Source organism: Lithobates pipiens, unplaced genomic scaffold (genome assembly GCF_037356315.1).
Source record: "Lithobates pipiens isolate NorthernLeopardFrog02 unplaced genomic scaffold, aLitPip1_a1.2 Scaffold_16, whole genome shotgun sequence".
Taxonomy (NCBI): domain Eukaryota; kingdom Metazoa; phylum Chordata; class Amphibia; order Anura; family Ranidae; genus Lithobates; species Lithobates pipiens.
Window position 1 is genome coordinate 191,941,791 of NW_027507748.1, and position 20,341 is coordinate 191,962,131.

Below are 20,341 nucleotides of genomic sequence, written 5' to 3' on the forward strand. Positions count from 1 at the left end.
GCCGCATGCGTTAGAGCAAAAGCAAAATTCTAGCCAAGATTTCCTACTCTCCACTTTTAGGTGATCCCTGAAAACCCTTCTCCTTAGAGAAGCCTATCCTGCCTTCACCTAACAACTGTACTTTTATTTTCTCCATCAGCCCATTTCCCCACAGTTATTACCTTTTGTATCACTTGACCCTCCCTTTTGGATAGTAAGCTCTAACAAGCAGAGCCCTCTGATTCCTCCTGTATTGAATTGTATCTGTACTATCTGCCCTCATGTTGTAAAGTGCTGCAGAAACTGTTAGCGCTATATACCGTATTTATCGGCTTATAACACGCACAGGAGTATAACATGCACATTCATTTTAAGAGGAAAGTTTCAGGAAAAAAACTTACATTTTAAATAAGGGACTTTAAAGCAAAATAAAAGTCAGTGCTCATCGGCAGCCTCACAATTGCCATCAATGCGGCCTGATCAATGGCCACCTGCAGCCTCACAAGCGCCATCAATGTAGCCTCATCATTGCCATCAATGCAGCCTCACCATCGCCATCAATGCAACAGCCTCACCATTGCCATCAGTGCAGTCTAATCAATGCCCATCTGCAGCCTAGAGCGGACAGGGAGGGGGGCGGGGACGAGCGCCGACAGATTGCATACAGTGAGAATCTCCTTTGATAGGCAGAACAGTGGTCCAATGGTGGCCCAGGAGACGGGACTTCCTATTTGAGAGGCCGCCAAGTAAACAGGAGATTCTCACTGTATGTAATCTGACGGCGCTCGACCTGCCCCCCTCCCTGTCCCCTCCGAGGCATCTAAAATGTTTGCATTGGTGTAGAACACGCACACACTATTTGCACCCAATTTTCATGGTGAAAAAGTGAGTGTTATACGCCAATAAATACAGTAAATCCTGTACAATAATAATAATAGGTAAATATAGCAGATATGAGCCCCTGTCAGGGCTGGCTTAGCCCTTCCTCCTCTGGGATGGCCGCTCAGCTGTCGGCTAATTGCCAGCTCTCTTCTCTTTCCACAGTTACCAGCTGTTCCTGATGATGCTCGTCTGACCTGCCTATTTAAAGCCTTCCAGCTCACTTTTTCATTTGCCTTCGCGTTGGTCACATCACAAGGAACCATCTTCTGCTGTTTGTTTTCAAGACTGGCTTGCTGATATCCCACCTGGCTTCTTATCCTGCTTGCAGTTGCTCTCCTTGGATCCCTGACTTCCGGCCTGGGTGATGATCTGGTGAATGAACTTTGGACTGGCTGACTACCCGATCTGGCTACTGGACTCTGGCTATGCTTGACTACGCTTTTTTCTATTTACCTTTTTATTTTTATTAATAAACAAGTGTGATTTGATTGTACTTCTGTCTCAGTCTGTTTTATGGTTTCTGACAGTCCCCTGAGATTTTTTCCCTTAGAAAGGGAAGAAAATAAAACTGTTTTGGCAATGCAGACAGTTATTTTGTCAGTCACTTTAATAAATAGGTCTCAAGGCCTGTACACACGATCATAATATTGTATAAAAAATACCACTTTTGAAGCGATAGCTACAAAAGCTATGATCGTTTTTACACAGCTTTTGTCCAAAATGATCTGAAGGGACAAACACAAAAAATTTTCTCGTACATAAAATTTTCGTTTAGTCAGTACAGTTTTTGGCCGAAAACGCAATACAAATACATTACATCACTTCTGAATTTGTATTCTGTCGTACGAGAATTTTTGTACTTTAGTAACCTGTTCGTTTTCGATATGGAGACTAGCATGCAAAAAAATATTATTAAAAAAAAAAAGACGATCGTTCATCCAATAATCTCATTGTGTGTACTACACTTGGTGCAAGACAGCACACAGTGAAATGTGCCCCAAGTATAAAAACTGCATCCTCTTACTGACAATTAATCGTAGATATCTGTCCCTAACAAACACAAGCAATGGCTAGTATAGCAGGATGCACAAACTAACTCGAACCAGGACAACAGCAGCGATTGATGCAATCATGTTTCTGATTTTCCTTTTATTCCTTATCAAAGAAGCCCGAATGTAAAGCAGAATTTCAGGAAATTGTTACAAAATGGACTATGTCCTTGGGGTAGCCACATGTCAGAACAAACTGGCGTGTTTATTTCTGTAACATAAAACTGAGCAGGAATTGCTCTGCTCTACTATAAGACATCAAAGAGGAATCTTGAACTATTGCGACTTGATAATAACAATATATTCAGAGCAGATTTTACTCACACAACAAAGAGTGTTAGTTCCACACAGACCTTGAATCAGAAACATATACTTGTAAAAATAAATTAGTGGGTCTCTGAACCTTAACTATGAGTTACACTGACTTATGACTTCCATATTTGTCAGCCAAAGCCTCAACATGGCAGTGTTTCTTGCAGCAGACTTCACTTTGCCAAGAGCGTTTCACTCAGGATAAGCTCCTTACTGTCTATGTTTTGTCTAGGATGAAAAGAAAAGGGAGAACAAATTGTATCATTTTCTAGAATAAGGTGTGGACTTTGCGTCCATGGAACAAACCACATAAAAGGCATCAAAGCTCAACAGAGGAGCGACTGAGATCATCTACCTATGTACTGATCTCTCGCTGACTACACTGGAGGTCATATTTGTTTCTTCTTGTTTTGTTTGTACTTTCAGGTCCACAACTATGTTTTTGCACTTCCAGGTCCACAACTAAGTTTTTTCACTTCCAGGTCCACAACTATGTTTTTATAAGCCTACGTTTGGCCAGGACATACAGTATATGGTGAAGGCATAATTTTAAGGTCTACGGAATGGAAAATCTCTAAAAAAATTATGTACATTTTTGAAGGCTTTAGCTTACCCACTTGAAGACCAAGCCTTTTTGGCACTATTGTGTACAAGTTAAGCTCAGTATTTATTATATTTTACCTATAACTCCCAAACATCATATAGCAGAGACCCTACGTAATAAAATGGTGACCGTTTTTTTATGTCACATGGTATTCATGCAGCAGTTTTTCAAATGCAATTTTTTTGGGAAAAAATACACTTGAATAAAATATTATTTTTATTTTATATATATATATATATATATAATATATATATATATTATTTTTGTACAATATGAAAGATGATGTTATGCCAAGTAAATAGATACTCAACATGTCACGCTTTAAAATTGCACATGATCGTGGAATGGTGATAAACTACGGTATTTAAAAATCTCCATAAGCGACGCTTTCAAATCTTTTTACAGGTTATCTGTTTAGAGTTACAGAGGAGGTCTAGCAGTAGAAATATTTCTCTTGAAATATTTCTCTTGCTCTACTGTTCGCAGCGATATCTCACATGTGAGGTGCAAACACTGTTTACATATGCGTGCATGACTTACGTATGCATTTGCTTCTGCACGTGAGAATGGTGGCATGGAGATGTCGGATCGTTTCTCGGGTGCGCCAGTAAAAACCGCAAGCTCGAAAAAACACCAGCGAGCAGAGGGAGATATCCCCTCCAGCCGTTTCTGAAAGCAATCCAGAACACTTTCATGAGTAAGCTGAAAAAAGAAAAAAAAAACCAGGGTTTTGGCTAATAGCGTTAGCCATAACCCTGGTAAACCACTTGCAAACTGCAATGTATATATATATATATATATATATATATATATATATATATATATATATATATGTGTGTGTGTGTGTGTGTGTGTGTGTGTGTGTGTGCGTGTGTGTGTGCGTGTATTGCGATTGGCAAGTGGTTGTATAACATTTTGTATACCATTAAGCTACATTTAAACCAAGGTACTACAAATGTCTACCTGTTCCTGTTCTATAGCGAATACAAACATTGCTTTGCTTTGGGCTGTTTAAACCCAACTCTCGCCCAACTTCAGTGACAGTTTCGGCTCACAAAAAGCGAGTTGTGTAATGAATGTCTGAATTTAGGCCATGCATGCCCCTTTACAGTCCAGTTTTATTGCTAACTATTGACTGAAATATAATGTGAAAACACTCTCAGGGATAAAATGGCAAAGTAAAAATAATCAGGCTGGCACTGGTGCACCCATAATGCACTATTAAGTCATATTAAACTATGCATACCAACTAAGGAGTATAAACTGGCATACTAGTAAAGTGCAGTCAACTTCACCTTGGGGAAGAAGTCTTGATACTATAACCATGCTGTACACAAGGTATTGACTTATCTATCACCTACTTCATCAAAAGATTGAAACAAATTCAGATCCAGGGCCACCTTCTACCCAACTCATCTAAATTATGAGAGGCAAAACTTTGGAAGGGGTAAGGCTTACTAGACATAAAGAAAAGTTGAGACCTTTTATACAGTCTGCGCATAGGATCCAAATTTGAGAACAAGCAAATATGCAAAAACAAAATATGTACTATGCAAAATGGCATTTTTTTTATAATGTTTGATATTAATATGTTTAAAAAGCCTAAGGTTATCTAGGCTAAATTGAACTTTACTCAATGAGATGCTAAGAGGAAAATTTCAAGGCACAATGTGCGAATTCTATAAAGTCTAGAAATCATGGGTCATACATTTCCTGCCAGTCAACTATGACTGCCACCATCTTGAAATATGATATAAATCATTAATCTCTTTTATTACACACAATCACGGAAAATTCTTCCCAGGCAAACAACATCCCCAACATCTCCCCTCCCCATCTCCATGTTATCCCGTTACATCTGGACCCCTTTACGTTCTCCTTTTCTATTTCTTCTAAACTTCTTGCACTATACGTCATTACCATCAATCTTCATCTTCTTTGTGATGTCTAATGCTCACATTATTGTATTGTGAAACCTCTGTACTTTCTGAAAACTTTTAATAAGAAAGATTGAACAAGGAAACAGCTTAAAATTTAGAATTTTAAGAACTGAAAGAAAAATTACAATCTCTATGCATTTAATAATGATATTTCACCTAAAACAAATTCCCCTTTGTTCTGCTGGTTTGGCTGAAATATAATTTAATTCATTTCTCTGGTGTAACTCAATCATCATACAGTATCCGTGTGCTTGTGATGACTCCAAGGCATGTTTGAGCAAATTTAATCCATTTTGGCAAGTGAATATTACCATAAGAGGACAATTATTGGGGAGGTCAAGAGGTGTTTATATACTTTTACAGTGGAGGTTACCTTATTAGGGACTAAACACTTAAGCGCACCATATGAAAACAGGCAGAAATCTTACAGTGTTGAATCAAATATACTCTTAAAAGCTGACACAGACTGAAATTACATATTTTATTCCAAAGGTCGTTCCAATTTGTGGTATATTTATTTTTTCATAGACTGTTAGGTCTAAATCCAATGAGCTAATAAAGACGACCATTGCTGGTGACCTGGAACCATATCATTGACAAACTACTTAATAAGAGACTTGGGTGGCAGACTTGGGAGTTCCGGTAGGTCCAGAGTGCCGGTGGCTCTGGATCCCTATTTCTGGGAAAAATGCCAAGAAGCCAAACAAAGCCATAATTTGAGAATTCTATAATGGGCCATTAAAATATTTAACGCATATTTCTCATGTATTTTTGGCTGCTGCCCAATATACCATGTGAGAACGAAAAACTTTCTCCCAAAAAAAAACAAACCCTATGGCACAAAAAGTCCAACCCTGGCCACACATAACATAGTCATAATGTTTTTTGTTACACAACTTAAAAAAACCTTTGTAAACTCATGGAATTAAAGAACTGAATCATTAAATAGAAATTCATCTATAACGAAATACCAGTGCCAGAAAATAGGGAGCCAAACCCCAATGCTCCCCATGCTGCCAACATTACTGTTAACCATATTTTAAATGACTGATCTTAGTAGTATTTTAAAGCAAATGGTGCTAATAAATGTGCAGTAGGCCCTTGTGATTTGGTATGAATGGTACTAGTTATTTTTCATGATTAATGATATACTCTAAATTCCACACCTGCAAGGGTCTCTGTTTTTCATCTAGGTATAGCTCCAGGCTACCCTGCTACTTAAAATTACCATAGTGCCATAGCCTGGTATTGTAAGACCAACAGTTACAAACCATACTATACTTTTTTGCATACCACTCACTGCGTATCACTTTCTGCTTCCTAGATGGTGATATAAATAATATTGCAACAAAGAATCAAGTGAACAGAGGCTACAAACCTCAAAGAAGCATGTGTGGGATTTTTCTGGAATCTAGTACCATTGGATTACATAAAAATCAGTTTAAGGTAAAAAAAATTAAGCTTGAGACTTGCAGCTGTAGCTGCAATATACTGTCTACTAACTATCATTAGCAGATCCCTGATTGTTTTTGTTGCTGCTCTTTAACGATCCTTAAAGTGAACTGGTGGCTAGGCTGTGGACATTAAAGTGTTTACACATTCATAACTAGCAGTAAATTAGCTTTTAAAAAAAGTCCCCACTCACCTCTGAAGCTGCAGGCACAGTGGAGCAATTTATACTCAAATTTCACAGCAGCAGCAGTGAGGTAATTTACGTTTTTCTCTCTGCAACTCCTGTTTCCTCACCCTAGACTTCCGAAGGCTGCTAAGTCCCTGACAGGAAGACAACCTAAGGAAGCTAAGAGGCTTATCTTCTTGCTGTTATCTCTGAAGATGAATTGCTCCGATGTACCTGAAGCTGCAGAGGTAAGAGCTAGTACATCTAGTTTTTGGTAAGAACATGTAGAATATGGTAAGAATATGTAACTACGTGAATATATTTACATAATATGGGAAACACTCTCATTATTTATACAATTATTTCCTAACTGTAGGTTTAACTACATGGAATCTATGCCAACATATGTTTTGCGTTTGAAGGGGAAGCTTCCTCTGCAAGCAGATACGAAGTTGAGGTTCTTAGGTGGGACTGCAGGAAGAGACAGTACAGTAGTCCAAAGAGTAGACACAAAGCAAACAGTGCTATGGAAGCAGAATAATTGTAATATAGCTTGTGATATGCAGCCATATAACACAGTACTGTAAAAAGGGAACAAAATATTTTATCACTTTACAAATCTTTAGGCTGGTCCCTACTGTATATATATATATATATATATATATATATATATATATATATATATATATATATATATACATACATACACACACACATATATATATATATATATATATATATATATATATATATATATATATATATATATTACAACTGCATGTACAGTAGTTTGTCTGGAGCTGCCTTATAAAGCTATAAATAAATAAATGTTTATTTATTTATTTATTACAGGTACTTTTATAGCACTTTCAGGTTTATGCAGTTGATTTATATTGAAAAAGAAATCCAAAGTCCTTTGAAACCCCCCTACAACCACAGAGAAAATATTCCAGTGCTGCAGAGGTAACAGAGCTGAGGAACCCGTGACAGGCACTCATCTAGCGTGCTGACTATGCCCACTTTCTCCACGCCCCATCTCCATTCACAAAAGCTGTTCTATAGCTTCCATGAATGAAAAGCTATCTATGAATGAAGGTGGTGGACCTTTCATTCATTTATCCATCCTTTGTGCTGCTTTTAAAAAAAATGTTTTGCTATACATAGGCTTTATATTAAAATTAAATATTGAAATTAGATTATTCATATGCAAATCCAGCTAAAATACTACGAAGACTACACAGGGTGTAGTGATGTTTCACCCTAGAGGGTAGATGCAGCTACAACTTGAAGCCTCCTTAAATATAGGAATGTCTGTAAGGGCTAGTTTACACTTGCTTCAAAACATGGCTTCAGACACGCTTTGTCAAAGCTCTGAACGCCAGTCAAAGCTCCTGTCACTAAATAAAGAGGTTAGCTTACAGTCCTGTTTACACCTTACTTTTGCTTGGTGCTTCAATGAGGCTTCGGTGAGGTTTCAAGCAAGCTTTGTAATAGACTTCTATGGAGCCCCGGGGGATCAGTCCTTCTTTACGGAGGACGTCAGACACCCGTCTGTACTTTTTAGTGTTTCACTCTTTATGTGTGTGCACTTTTTTTATGCACAATAGACTTCTATGGAGGCTTTGAAGACGCTTTGAAGCACCACTAATGCTACATGGAGTATAATTTTTGAACCGAAGCAAAGCAAAGCAAAAGCAAGATGTAAACACGACTGTAAGCTAACCATTTTATTTAGTGACAGGGGCTTTTGACTGACATATGGTTCAGCCTATGGAGCCTACGGAGGTTCAGCCTACGGAGAAAAAAAAAATATCACACAGCGTAGATGGATGAATCTGCAGTGCCACCTTTTGTATTCTAAAGGCTGTCAGAATGCCCGACCAGCAGCTGCATCTGACTGGTTACAGCTGCTGTGAATTTAAGCCTGTTCATCAGCCAAACCAGCCAAAATGTGCTCAGTGTATTGCCAGTTTAAGTAAAATTGTTTACTAGCTGTATCTACTGAATGTGTCTCATGAGCCAAGAAGGGTTGGGGACCTCTGCTGTAGACTACATATACTGTACATAATATGACATTGAATGTATCCGTGTTGAATGACTATCAATGTTATGTCACAAACCTGGCAATTTAAACTAAAAATATAAAAAATATAATGCATAAGCGTTAACCCTATCCATTCCACCTCCCAAGCCTAATTTCTACACCCTTATAGCATTAATGCTCTTTAGTATAGGCATGATTTTTTTTTAAAACTAATTTTAACTCGCCTTGGCAAATGCCCGCCAGTGCATTTGTGGAGCATTACCACAGACTTGAGTGAATGCATTGAAAGGCTTCAAACTCCTCCAAACTTGACACGCGGCTTCAATATTGAAGTGAATTGATGCGAATGCACCATGTTTTCACAATGTGAACAGCAGTGTGTGCTTTCCATAGTAAAATTTGCATAGGTTTTCGATGAGCGTTAAAAAAGCCTCTCAAACGCCTGCTTTCAATGCCAGCCTTAACATTGGTACCTTAATATGATTACCAACAGAGAGGTTTGATAGAAATGGTATGAACTTTACTTTGCTATAATAAACCTCTTCATGTGTATTTATTGATTTTATGCTCAGTTTATATTAGGGTTGCACCGGTACTAGTATAGGTGCCAATACCAAGTATTTGCAGAAGTATCGGTACTCCTGCAAATGCACCGATACCTGAAACAGATACACCTTCAGACTCGGTTCTTTGAGCTGTCAGTGGGGATGAACCAATGTTCCTCTTTTTAACCCCTTATTAACCCTCAATTTACTCTAATCAGCCTTAATTAACTCCCTATTCTACTCCATGTAATTATTATTTTCCTGTTGTTTTTTTTTTTTCCACGTCTATTTTATAAACGATAAACAAAACTTTTTTTGATTTGCATTGCAATATTTTCACACATATATATTAACATACATTTACACATTTCACATTAAAAAAGCGAAAAATTAAAAAAAAAATTTTTTATTTCATTTGTAAATAACTTTTCAATGGTTTGTACTAGAGCTGCACAATTAATCGTTCGATTAATCCACGATCTCGATTCAGCCCCCTTGACGATCTCTTCCGCTGAGAGTAGGCGATTCTTTCACATAAACAAGTGGAGAGATTACCTGCTCACTCAGCTGTCAAAAGAAAACATCCCGGGCAATCTGCCAAGTTTAGAACTTGAAACATTGCAACTAAGGCTTACTTCTTAGATCAAAGGAATAGAACTTCTTGTGTAAACAAATAATCTGTGCAGTCTGTGCGTAAATGCAGGAAGTTTAACCACTTAAAGTCTAAATCTTTTTCTGATACTTCTTTCTTAAGTTAAAATCAATATTTTTTGCTAGAAAATTACTTGGAACCCCCAAAGATTTTATATATATATATATATATATCTATTCAGAGGCCCTAGGGAATAAAATGGCAATTGCTGCAATATTTTATGTCACACTGTATTTGCCCAGAAGTCTTTCAAATTCAATTTTTTGGGAAAAAATACACTTCAATAAATAAAGAAAGCATCCCCGGCAATCTACCAAGTGTAGAACTTGAAACATTGGAACTAATGCTTCTTAGATTAAAGGAATAGAACTTCTTGTGTAAACAAATAATCTGGGCAGTCTGCCAAGCTTTCAACCACATAAATGCAGGAAGTGTAACCACTCAAAGTCTAAATCTTTTTCTGACACTTCTTTCTTAAAGTGGGGTGCCCCTAAAAAAAAAAAAAAAATCAGCAGCTACAAATACTGCAGCTGCTGACTTTTAATAATGGGACACTTACCTGTCCCAGGGTCCAGCGATGTGGGGGAACGAAGCCCCCCTCTTGTTCCCCACTCCGCTCGCGGCGCCGTCATTCCTACTCTGGGCACCCGGCTGTGGCTTCACAGCCGGGCACCCACTGCGCATGCGCGAGCGGCGCAGGGCGCCGTGATACACTGCACAGTCATCTGGGACACGTGACAGGTCCTAGATGACTGTGCGGCGCGAGGAGAAGTGATGTCACCAGCCCGGGCAATGAAGAAGGCAGACTACGAAGGACCCCCTAGCAACAGGTATTTAGAGGTGAGTAAAAAAATTTTTTTTTCCAATTATTTTATTTTTATTTTTTTTAAAGATTTTTAAACACTTTATTTTTTGGTGACAACGCCACTTTGAGTTAAAAATCAATATTTTTTGCTAGAAAATTACTTGGAACCCCTAAACATTTTATATATATATATATATATAAATCAGAGACCCTAGGGAATAAAATGGCAATTGCTGCAATATTTTATGTCACATTGTATTTGCCCAGCAGTCTTTCAAATGCAAATTTTGGGAAAAAATACACTTCAATATATATAAAAAAAAAAACGAAACAGTTAGCACAATTTTTTTTGTTTTAATGTGAAAGATGATAGGCCGCGAGAATCGTGAGAGAATCGTGATCTATCTTCTAAGCAAAAAAATTGTGATTCTCATTTTAGCCAGAATCGTGCAGCTCTACTTTGTACCATTGCTGATAGCTGGAGTGTAAACAAAACAGTTGCGGTAGGTATTGGTAATTGGTATCGGGGAGTACTAAAAAAAAAAGTATCGGTACTGGTACTCGTAATAAAAATGGTATCGGTGCATCCCTAGTTTATATCATCCAGGTTTGTAATATGTTTACTTCAAAATGCAAATACACTTCCATTTATACATACCTGTTTTGACAGGTGACTGGATACGATTTTTGCAGAGATGATTCAAATATGAAGTCTATTTCCAAACAGCTCTGCCATGCAAACCTCTCTCCATCCACACAAAGGAAGTTTAGTTGTGAAATAAAAATAAGCTTTTGTTTCTAATCACATCATGGCTTTCTATTAAATTGTCAGCACTTCCACATATGTCAGGTAACACAAGCGCTCTGAGCCTACACTTTGATCAGGTTCTGTCAAACTTCTAATTAGACAGTATCTGTCAAATTTTCTAAGGATGCTAAAGAAAAAAAAAAAAGAAAAGAAAAGCGGCTACTTCAAAGCTGTGCCTCTAAACACTTTGCAGCGGGGGAAAAGTGATTTTCTCAGATTTTCATGTTCGGTTCATATTCCTGTGACAGTTTATCGGGAAAGTAAAAGCAGATGTATAAGAAGCCAAGTGCCTCGTACGCGTAAAAAGTCTAAGCGTCCAGAATAAAAATCATTAAAGAGCCAAGCTGATGAAAGTAATCCCAAGAAGGAACCAATTTCCGCAACTAGCAACATGTATACTTTGTATATTAAATTTAAGAAACATGCTTGGGGAACTTGATTATGTTGAAAAGTTTTAAAAATCTCTGCAATTACAATGAACCGGAAAGCTTTGACATGCTACAAAACATTCCGTTCAACAAACTCAACTCTCAATCTGTGTACTGAGATGGAATGTACTGTGACACAAGCAAATATGAACACCGGACTTTATTGGATTGGATATTCTCATATTAAGTTTTTATACGTATATTACTTCTGTAAAAACAATAGTTACCTCTTCCACATCCTATACCTGGCTGATAGATGCAATAGATTGATACTGTTTGTGTAATGAAATATCAGAACCTCTGTCAAGATTTATTGTGCTTTGTACCCTTTCTAGATTGAATACATGAAAAGTGTGGACTTTAGAGTAATGCTGCAGCTGCCCACGTAGCCTCTATGTCTGAAAACTGAGCGATCACATGATCGCTGATTACTCAGTTCTTGGTCTGTTCAGAGACGAGAGCAGTAATGCTGCAGCTGCCCGCGTAGCCTCTATGTCTGAAAACTGAGCGATCACATGATCGCTGATTACTCAGTTCTTGGTCTGTTCAGAGACGAGAGCAGTAATGCTGCAGCTGCCCACGTAGCCTCTATGTCTGAAAACTGAGCGATTAATATACTGAGAAGCCTAATTTCATACTTTTGTTCATCTTGCTTAACTACAAATTTATTGTATGATTATTTTATTTGTATTGTTCTCAATAAAATATTTGAAAAGAGAAAACTGAGCGATCACATGATCGCTGATTACTCAGTTCTTGGTCTGTTCAGAGACGAGAGCAGTAATGCTGCAGCTGCCCACGTAGCCTCTATGTCTGAAAACGGAGTGATTAATATACTGAGAAGCCTAATTTCATACTTTTGTTCATCTTGCTTAACTACAAACTTATTGTATGATTCTTTTATTTGTATTGTTCTCAATAAAATATTTGAAAACTGAAAACTGAGCGATCACATGATCGCTGATTACTCAGTTCTTGGTCTGTTCAGAGACGAGAACAGTAATGCTGCAGCTGCCCACGTAGCCTCTATGTCTGAAAAAACTGAGCGATTAATATACTGAGAAGCCTAATTTCATACTTTTGTTCATCTTGCTTAACTACAAACTTATTGTATGATTCTTTTATTTGCATTGTTCTCAATAAAGTATTTGAAAAAAGAAAACTGAGCGATCACATGATCGCTGATCACTCAGTTCTTGGTCTGTTCAGAGACGAGAGCAGTGACTTTCATTTACTGCTCTCCACTCTGCCCCTGCAGCGCTCAATGGAGCACCAGGCAGGGAGGAGGGTGAGGGCAGCTGCCTCTGGCTCTCAGTCGCATGCTGAGAAGCAGAGCCAGCTGCCAATCAGGCAACCGGGTGGATCCCAACAATATTATTGGGACTTTTGCAGAGCCTGGAGCTGCTCTGCCGCATCAGCCGGTAGCGGGCAATAGCCTGCTATTATCTGACTCTGGTTTACAGGAGGGCAAAAGTAAGGTTTGGCCATATTTCTCGTTTAACCCCTTGGCACCAGCCGCATGCAAATATGGGGCCTCTCGACAGGTGCGCCTTGGCACCAAGCAGCAGGAAGCCGTCACTGCAGGGAGAACACAGTGGGTATTGTTAGCAGTTATTGCTGCTGGCAATAATTGCATGTAAAGCACTGCTGGCTTCTCCTCTTCTCCCTCCATCTGGCAGTTTCTGTCCCCCCACCCGAACTCTGTTCATCCCCACCCCTATGCTGTCCAGGTCCCCTTGTGTGCCCTGTCCCCCGCAGCGTTTCTCGCTTAGAGTAAGTCCCCTTTCACACTGGAGGCATTTTTCAGGCGCTTTAGCGCTAAAAATATCGTCTGTAAAGCGCCTGAAAAATGCCTCCCCTGTAGTCCCAGTGTCAAAGCCTGAGTGCTTTTTCATTGGGGCGCTGTGCTGGCAGAACGTTTAAAAAAAGTCCTGCAAGCAGCATCTTTGGGGCGCTTTAGTGTCCGTTCCTAAAGTGCCCCTACCTATTGAAATCAATGGGCAGCGCAGGTGAAGCGCCTGGAAAGCACTTCAGCAGTGGTGCTTTGCGGGGGCTTTTAACCCTTTATTCGGGGGTTAAAAGAGCCCCGCTATTGGCCTGAAAAGCAGCTAAAAAAATAGCGCCGCTTTACCACCGACGTGGTCACGCTGTCAGTGTGATAGCCCCATACACACTGATGCCATGTACACACAATTGGAATTCCGGCCAGAAAAAGACAGATGAGAGCTTTTCATCGGAAAATGCAAACGTGTGTATGCTCCATCGGAATTTAGCTGTCCGAATTCTCACCAGCCAAAAATTGATAGCATGTTCAAAATTTTCCCGACGGAAAAACTTTCTATCGGTCACGCATGCTCAGATTCAACTACGAGACAAAAGCTATTGGCTACTGGCTATTGAACTTCCTTATTCTAGTCGCCTTGTACGTGTTGTACGTCACTGCGTTATAAACAATCAAAATTTGGTGAGACCGTGTGTAGGCAAAACAGCTTGAGCCGAATTCCGTCAGAATTCCGTCTGAAAAACCATCAGAGCTTTTTCCAACGAGAATTCCAATTGTGTGTACGTGGCATATCAGTTTTTATGCAGAGTTTTTCCTTCAGATTTACCAAAACCATATAATATGAGGTCAAACCTTTCAATTTGTATGCAGCTAGGCCCTTGCACTACATGGTTTTGGTAAACCTTAAGGAAAAACTCAGCAGAAAAACTGATAGAGTGTATGGGGCTTAAGAGGGACAATAGCCTGTCTGAGATAAGGTGAAATAGGGCTAGACCAGGTACTGCCAACCACAGGGTCCATAATCTATCAAATTTACGGGTGCAATTCCTGTGCTGATATTTACGTTTTTCTGGGAAAATAAATATTAACTTTTTTTTTTTTTTTTTTTTTACTCCACAATCGTGGGAGGGTTAGAAAATATACATTTTTGGGCAATTGGTATTTGGTATTTGATATTTTCAGGGGGTTGGGGGCTAATACAAAGGTAAGTATATGCTTTTGGGAAGGGGAGTCACTTTAAGCAAATCAGGTTGGTCATGGACCACCCACAGTCTGCTATGTGGCCTGGGACTGATTGGCCTTACAATACTGATGATATAATCACTATGTTTACTGTGTTCTTTCCTCCTGTCTGCAAGTTTACTGTACAGCCACTTGAAAGCTCACTGAGCAGCACAACAACGTTTGATTGGTTTATCTCTTCTAGCTTTCCTAGTCTGAACATTACTATGTAGTAGACAACAGTACTTAATAATAGCTGTATGTAAAAAAAAAAAAAAAAAAAAAAAAAAAACTTTTTTAAATAATGCATATCTGCGGTAAACAGTGGTCTTTTAAATCTGCTTAGAGTCCAGCACAAAGCTAAAGTATTTTGGAATGAATACTTCCTTTGAAAACAGACTGCAAAAAACATGAGAGCTCACCAACCAAGATAAACATTACACTCAGCCCCTTCCTAAACACAAACCTCCTTCCCAAACAATTACTGTTATGGTATTACCCTTTCACAAGGGTTCACTTTCATGAGTCAACAAGTAAAATCCCCTTTTGTTTCCAAAGATCTAAACAATTCTTCAAAAAGCAAGACTTGGGTAATCCAGGGTGTAGATCGTCTTACTACAGATGACACGACAGTGCAATACAAGTGATTAGAGATTCGTACTCACCTCGACATGTTGGCAGGTCTGAATAAGCTTGGCTAGCAGCATTTCCATTTCTGTGTTTCTTTTGATGAGGCTGGTGAGGTTGCATTCCAAGCTTTGCTGCAGAAGACAGAAGCAGAACAGAGAGACCGTTGACATGTTGGAATAAAGACATAATACATCAAGTGAGCATACACCAAGAAAATATATCTCTAGAATACGGGGATAGGAAATGAGCCCGGACAATAATTGCACAGTTCACGTCTGGAGAGAAAAAAACATTGTAAAACCAATAAATTCTGTATTATTAGTGAAGTTGTTAAAGGCTCCATTTATACCAAGGCAGTAATACTTTTTCTGCATCATTATTTAATATTACATGGAACATTATCATTGCATTAGAGATTCTTTACATACAAGGAGAACTCACAAGATGTTTGACAGTTTAGTAACATCCTACACTCAATCATAGCCCTTATGTCAATAGCATCTTGCCAGGATCCAGGTCTAATAAACAGCCAGTTCACTAACGAGTCAGCTGTGTTCTGGGCTTTAAGTAATCACCAGACCAAGGCTCTAGGCTCCAAATTGGAGACAACTCCACCCTGCAGACAGGAGGTCTGGGCATGGGAGTTAGTAGGGCTTCACCTAGGAGAGAGAGGTGGGAGCCAGTGTAGCACGAGGCTACTTGTTGTACGCACAGAGGTGCTGAGTGTCCGGTCTGTGGGAGACAGACCAAGGCCCTAAAATGTAAGGCCGGAGCTGGAGAGCTGCATTTACAAGCCAGGAGGGCGGCAAATAGTTTACTTTGGTAGCAGGATTGAAATACTGAATACCCCTGAGAGGGAATCTTCACTTCACAAAACCAGCCTTGAAATGGATAAAAGCGAGTGGTGGTGTCCTTAAAGCGCTCCACTTGGAGTGAACCCCCTGACACATCCTACACAAAAGGGTAAAAAAAAAATTAAGTTCTAAAATGTAATAAAATATATATGCGAGAATTGACTATGCCTAATCATCTTTAGATTAATGAGTGTGTTCTAAGCAGACCTAAGGCAAAACAAGAATTCACATCCCCCTGAACACTCTTCTTTTTAAGGACCATTATTTTCTAGATATAGGTAGAGTTCATTGGGCTGAGTCAGCCTCTTGTTGTCTAGTTCAGCCTAAAAACTCAATGAAAGAAATTTAGCAGATTCTATCATACATTCTATCACGGGGTTGTTTTTCAAAGTGATTTGTCAGCAAAATAAAGCATGGAGACATGGATGGGTGAGGGAGCTTTAAATATTAAAAATGAATTAAATAGCGTTTTTGGTTTGTGGTGCTCAGAAGCAGCGAAGATCCGCTTTAAAGTATCTATAATTGCAATTGGTGTCAACCTCCAAAAATCAGCCACCCTAAACATCGCACGAGCACACTCAGAACTCCGACAAGCCATGTCATAATTACCCTTTACCTGGGTATCACATCTCCTCCCCTACTTAGGGGTATAACCCACTGCTTCCATAGCCAATCTCTTTGCAGCTAATTGTCCACCCTTACTGAAACAAGTTACCAAACTCATGACCCAATGGTCATCTCTCCCCCTCTCATGGATGGGTAGAATCAATGTAATTAAAATGTCGATATTACCTACATTCCTATATCTTTTTAAAGTACTACCCATCCCATCTTACTTCCTGCGCCTCTTGCAGCGTAGAGTAATGGCCTACGGTTGGGGCAATATCAAACCTCGTATTCCCTAGCCCACCCTCTATCTCCCAAAACTCAATGGCGGTTTTAGGGCTACCAAAACTTTCAACTCACTACTATGCAGCGCAACTTGCACATCTCCCCAAGTATGATGCTGTTAAAGAAACACCACTTTGGGTTCCTGTTGAATCCGCTGAGTGTGATCCTATCTCTGTGGCTAACATGTTATGGCTTTGTTCGGTGGACCGAGCTTCAATTCTCAATCCTATTACAAAGCATTCCTTATTTATCATCTGGGACAGATTCAAAGTCCCCATAGCCTTCAATCACCCCATAACCCCCTTCTCTCTTTCCTCAGAAACCCCTCATTTTAACCAGCCTGGGAAGCCCCTGGTTCATTTAAAGCATGGTCCAATGCCAAACTTCTCAGACTGCACAAACTTGTTTCACCAAATTCTATCCACCCATTCCCTACACTTTGCAAATCCTATGGACTCCCTAGATCGGAGCTGTTCTGCTACCTGCAAATCATAAACTTCTACATGCCATACCTCAAAACAGGTTCCTAACTAACCCAGATGTCACAATTTGAAGGAATGTGTAAAAGTGACTCCCACATAAGAGGACTCATATCGATTCTCTACAAACAGTTAAGTGTCAAACCAAATAATACATCACTGTCATATGTCAATAAATCGGCACAGGATTTGGGGTGCACACTTGAAATTGCAGATTGGTCTAGTATCTGGACCACTACTAAATCTTTTTCACCTAATGTCTTAGCAATCGAAACAAACTATAAGGTCCTAGCACGCTGGTACCTAGCTAGGATTGCAAAATATGTCCCCTTATATTCAGTGATGTGTTTTCGTGGCTGCTTACACCAAGGCGCACATTTTCATGTGTGGTGGGACTGTCCTGTAGCCCAAGAGTTTTGGAAGAGCATTTTCACAATGGCATTTAAGCCCTAGAAACCAACATCCAGCCAGATCCTACAACAGCTCTCTTAAATCTAAAACCAGCTGAGCTGACCTGCATTCAGTTCCAACTACTTCTACAGCTTGTCACAGCTGCCAAACTATTGCCAAAGTGTGGAAATCCCCCACCTTGGTTGTGGCCAAAGTTAAAACCAGAATGATTAAGGCCCTTATCCATGCTAAAATGGAAGCCACAGAAAACTATAAGATCCGCAACTTTGAGAAAATATGGAAACCATGGATTAAGCATTGCTTACCCCCAGACTTTGACAACTCTTTATTAATGCCTTGGAAAACGCATCTGTTTCCTGTCCCGCTTCACTATCTCCTGTACTAGAACTGCGCTACCGTTCCCAGAGCCCTCCTGCACCTGCACTTTTCCTTCCTCTCTCTGTCCCCCTGGGCGTGCTTAATTGGTGAAGGTCTTTCTCTTACTACCCATTTCTACTTTCCTTCATACTCACCCTCTCGCCCTCTTCCTCCCTCCCCCTCTTTCCTATCCTTCCTTCCCACTTCATACGGGGCCCGGTCTCAACTTGTTACCATGTTTGACTGCAACCACCTATGTCAGCTCCCTCAGTGCATACTTAATGTGATATATTAGCTGACGATCCTACCCAGCATCCATCTTTGTTTTCCTTTGTTTACCTGTAATCTCGGTATTGTTTTGATTGGTTGCCCCTATGCTTCAGTATATATATGCATTTTGAGATGGTTTCCCTCATTTCTATGTATATCTCTGTCTTATGTTAAAACCAATAAAATCTTTGACAAGAAAAAAATCTATAATTGCTAGAAATTCAAAGGTCGGACTTTCCGACGACAAAATCCGTCAGATTTTTTCCAACGGATTTCGGCCCAAACTTGTCTAGCAAACAAAGTTGTCAGAAAATCATTCTGAACGCGGTCCTATAGAACACGTATGACGGGACAATAAACCGGCCAGTAGCCAATAGCTTTCGTCTCATAATTTATTCTGAGCATGCGTGGCACTTTGTCTGTCAGAATGGTCTACACACAATCGTAATTTAAACAAACTGATTTTGTTGTCGGAAAATTTTAGATCCAGCTCTCAAACTTTGTGTGTCGGAAATTCCGACGGAAAAAGTCGATGGAGCCCACACACTCAGGTCGCTCGGTTCTCAGGGTTCCCCGAGCTGAAAGCTGTTAACTGTCAATCACCACTGTCTGCTCTGTCCTCTCCTCGCTCACTGTGCTGGGTTGTGGAGGGGGTGGGAGCTTCCGGCTCAGGCTCTCAGTGGCTCACTGAGAGGCTGAGCCAGGTGCTGGTCCAGGCATGTGGGCAGAGCCTGACTTCATTGTCGCAATATTGGCCTAGCCTGGACTGGCTCTGTGACATCAGCCGACAGAAGCACCCCTGTGATCCATAGGAGAAGTACAGCAAACAAGCTTTGGCTATACTTTTCCTTTAACTTGGTTGCTCCCCTTTGGTATGTTAAACATACCACTAAAAGCTTTTTGTTACTGTATATATGTTCGATAAGTGCAAAAAATACCTGTTGATCCTGCCGGAAATCTAGTGCTGTCTTTTGTTCTGCGCACTCTGAATTATTATCTCAAACTATGCTATCGGCCCTGCCCCCTGTCCTATGATAGGGGAATGAGGAATTAGGGAGGTGTCCTGTGTTCTGTAAAATATAAAGAAGGGGGGGAAATGGAGCCATCATATCTGTGAACGGGTAATCTAGAGAGTGTTATAATAAAATGTATTACATCTTTACTTTAGATACACTTGGTTACTTGACCACCTCACATGGGAACCTTGTGTTTTTCCCCAAGAAAAATAAGATTTTCTGGAGCTTTTTTAGGGAGTTGATAGAGTGTCATTTAAATTTAGATCCTCTTTAAACTCATCTATACTGCGTTCTTAACCCAATACCAATACAAAATAACTCATTTCTTTTTGAAGTCTTCACATCTCAAAAGACAAAAGAAGAACCCCCACATAAGCCAAGCAGCAAATTACTTTTGGAATGTTCAGTATGCAGGACATTTTGACGTATTTCTTTTTAATATCTCCCAGACAGGTCATAAAATAAAATGAGACTCCCAGTAATACATGCTATGAGTTTACACAAGGCTTATTGATCTCATCACAGGAATACATAAAATACCATGTCGCTTTTATGACCAGGACAGGGGTATCAACCAACAATGCAAACAAGCAACTGCCTCCTGCTTTCATCTTGACCTTTTTATGAGGGATAAGACAACGTCCAACAAAGAAATATGAATATGTTTGTCCACATTTCTCAGAGGTAGGGCAGTACCTGCTACTAAACTCATTGCAGTGCCTGTTTAAAGAAAGAGTTTCAATATGGCCATTGAATGGACATT

The 20,341-nt window shown here is 39.6% G+C and overlaps 1 protein-coding gene across 4 annotated transcripts in view; it reads right to left on the bottom strand.

Moving 5' to 3' along the window:
- The window catches only part of MID1 (midline 1), a 631,257-nt gene that overhangs the window by 116,647 nt on the left and 494,269 nt on the right, over nt 1–20,341 (bottom strand). For all 4 annotated transcript variants that reach the window (XM_077480854.1, XM_077480853.1, XM_077480851.1 and 1 more), the window contains exon 3: nt 15,336–15,431. In XM_077480854.1, the coding sequence (XP_077336980.1) occupies nt 15,336–15,431 (96 nt within the window). The remainder of the gene's footprint in view (nt 1–15,335; nt 15,432–20,341) is intronic.